Genomic DNA, 1,484 nt, shown 5'->3' on the forward strand with positions numbered 1-1,484 from the left:
CCCCCAACAGTGTGTGGTTTCAGGCAGGAAGGAAGAACGCAGGATTGTCCTCCTGCCTGCACCGAGGGAGCCTGCAGCGCTCTCGTGCTGCATCTCGGAGCAGGAAAGTACTTGGCACGCAGCCTTCTCAGCAGCGCTCGGGTGCTCTGGTCCTGATGCTCCCCTCAGTCAAGCACCACCCTAACCCTCAGCTCAGAGCAAGCCAGACAAATCATCTCAGGGGCAGGAGAGCCTCTGCCTCTTCCCCTGCCAGGGCTGGAGCTCGCCAACCTGCCAGACAGCTGTAAGCGCCACACGAGTCACCTCAGGAGGGTCTCAGTAGGGACCAGGTTAGGACCTTGTCCCAGTACTCAACAGTCTGTAGGCAAATAAATTCTGGCATATGGGACCAGCAGATTGACATCCTCTGTTCAGGTAAGGATGAGATGGTTTGAGAACAGCCCGTCCCTGCCAGCAGGATGTGAGGTTCACCAGGCTGCACTGCAATTAGTCACCAAACTAACTCAATCCTTCCTGATGACAGAAAATCCAGCAGCCTGACATTCCCACCCCCAGGTTCAGTGACACAGCAAGACAACTACAGAAAAGCCTCTGTTCTTTATCTGCACGTTCAACGAGTTCCTTACCTGTTTGAAAAAGGGGTGATTCAGCAGAGCGCCTGCGCTTGGCCTGCAGAAGGGAGGGAGAAAAAAGGAACCACCAAGGAAATGCGTCAGTGTTTAAAGTCAGGTAGTGGAAGAAAGGAGGGAACAGGGTCCTTCCTGCCTCTCACGTCTCGGCTACAGGCCATCTAGCTCCCGTCTGTAACCAGCAGCACTGTCTATGATGTCTATGTGATGTCTTAGGCAACAGTTCAACCTTCTGCACAAGTTACTACTTGTATACCCCAACACTTGGTCAAAGGAGGGTTTCTGAACAGCGTGGTCTGTTGGAGAAGTTTGTCGTGGCTAAAGACGACCTCACGCTCACTAGAGAGGAAAACAGAGTTCTTGCTCACTTCCCATCTGTATCCTCTGCTAGACATTCGCAGCGATGGAAACTGGGAGAACGCTGTCTCAAACGCACGTTGTTCAGTTTATTTTCCTGACAAGTAGCAACACTCAACCCCCCAAAGTAGGTCAAAAAGTAATTCTTCCGTAGGAAGTGCTCCAAGTGTTAACTCTGCTCTTGTTTTACACCCTTGAACCTCTCTCCTCCCCCCCGCTCCACTTTTGGAAAGAGCTTTGACCAGCCTCTGCTGGCTCTCGTGGTTTCATCAGCCCTACAACAGTGCAGCTCTGTGAAGAGCAGCTTCCGCCTGGCGTTACCTGAAGTCGGGGTTCCGCTGGAGGCACTGCTCTACGAAGTTATGGAAGTAGGTGGAGAAGGTCCGGAGATAGGGGTGCAGGGTTGGCTCTCCGTTGGCCGCTCGCACGTTGCTAGTAGCCATGCTCTCGCCCATCCCATAGTTAGCGCTTGAACGGGAGGTTTTCATGGTCAGCTCA

The 1,484-nt window shown here is 53.0% G+C and overlaps 1 protein-coding gene across 1 annotated transcript in view; it reads right to left on the reverse strand.

The window, feature by feature from the left end:
• The window catches only part of STRADA (STE20-related kinase adaptor alpha), a 10,342-nt gene that overhangs the window by 504 nt on the left and 8,354 nt on the right, over nt 1-1,484 (reverse strand). The window contains exons 10-11 of the mRNA XM_010139842.1: nt 1,308-1,480; nt 627-669 (exon numbers count right to left, since the gene is read on the reverse strand). Coding sequence (XP_010138144.1) covers nt 627-669; nt 1,308-1,480 — 216 coding nt within the window. The remainder of the gene's footprint in view (nt 1-626; nt 670-1,307; nt 1,481-1,484) is intronic.

Source organism: Buceros rhinoceros, unplaced genomic scaffold, assembly GCF_000710305.1.
Source record: "Buceros rhinoceros silvestris isolate BGI_N320 unplaced genomic scaffold, ASM71030v1 scaffold22377, whole genome shotgun sequence".
NCBI classification, from domain to species: domain Eukaryota; kingdom Metazoa; phylum Chordata; class Aves; order Bucerotiformes; family Bucerotidae; genus Buceros; species Buceros rhinoceros.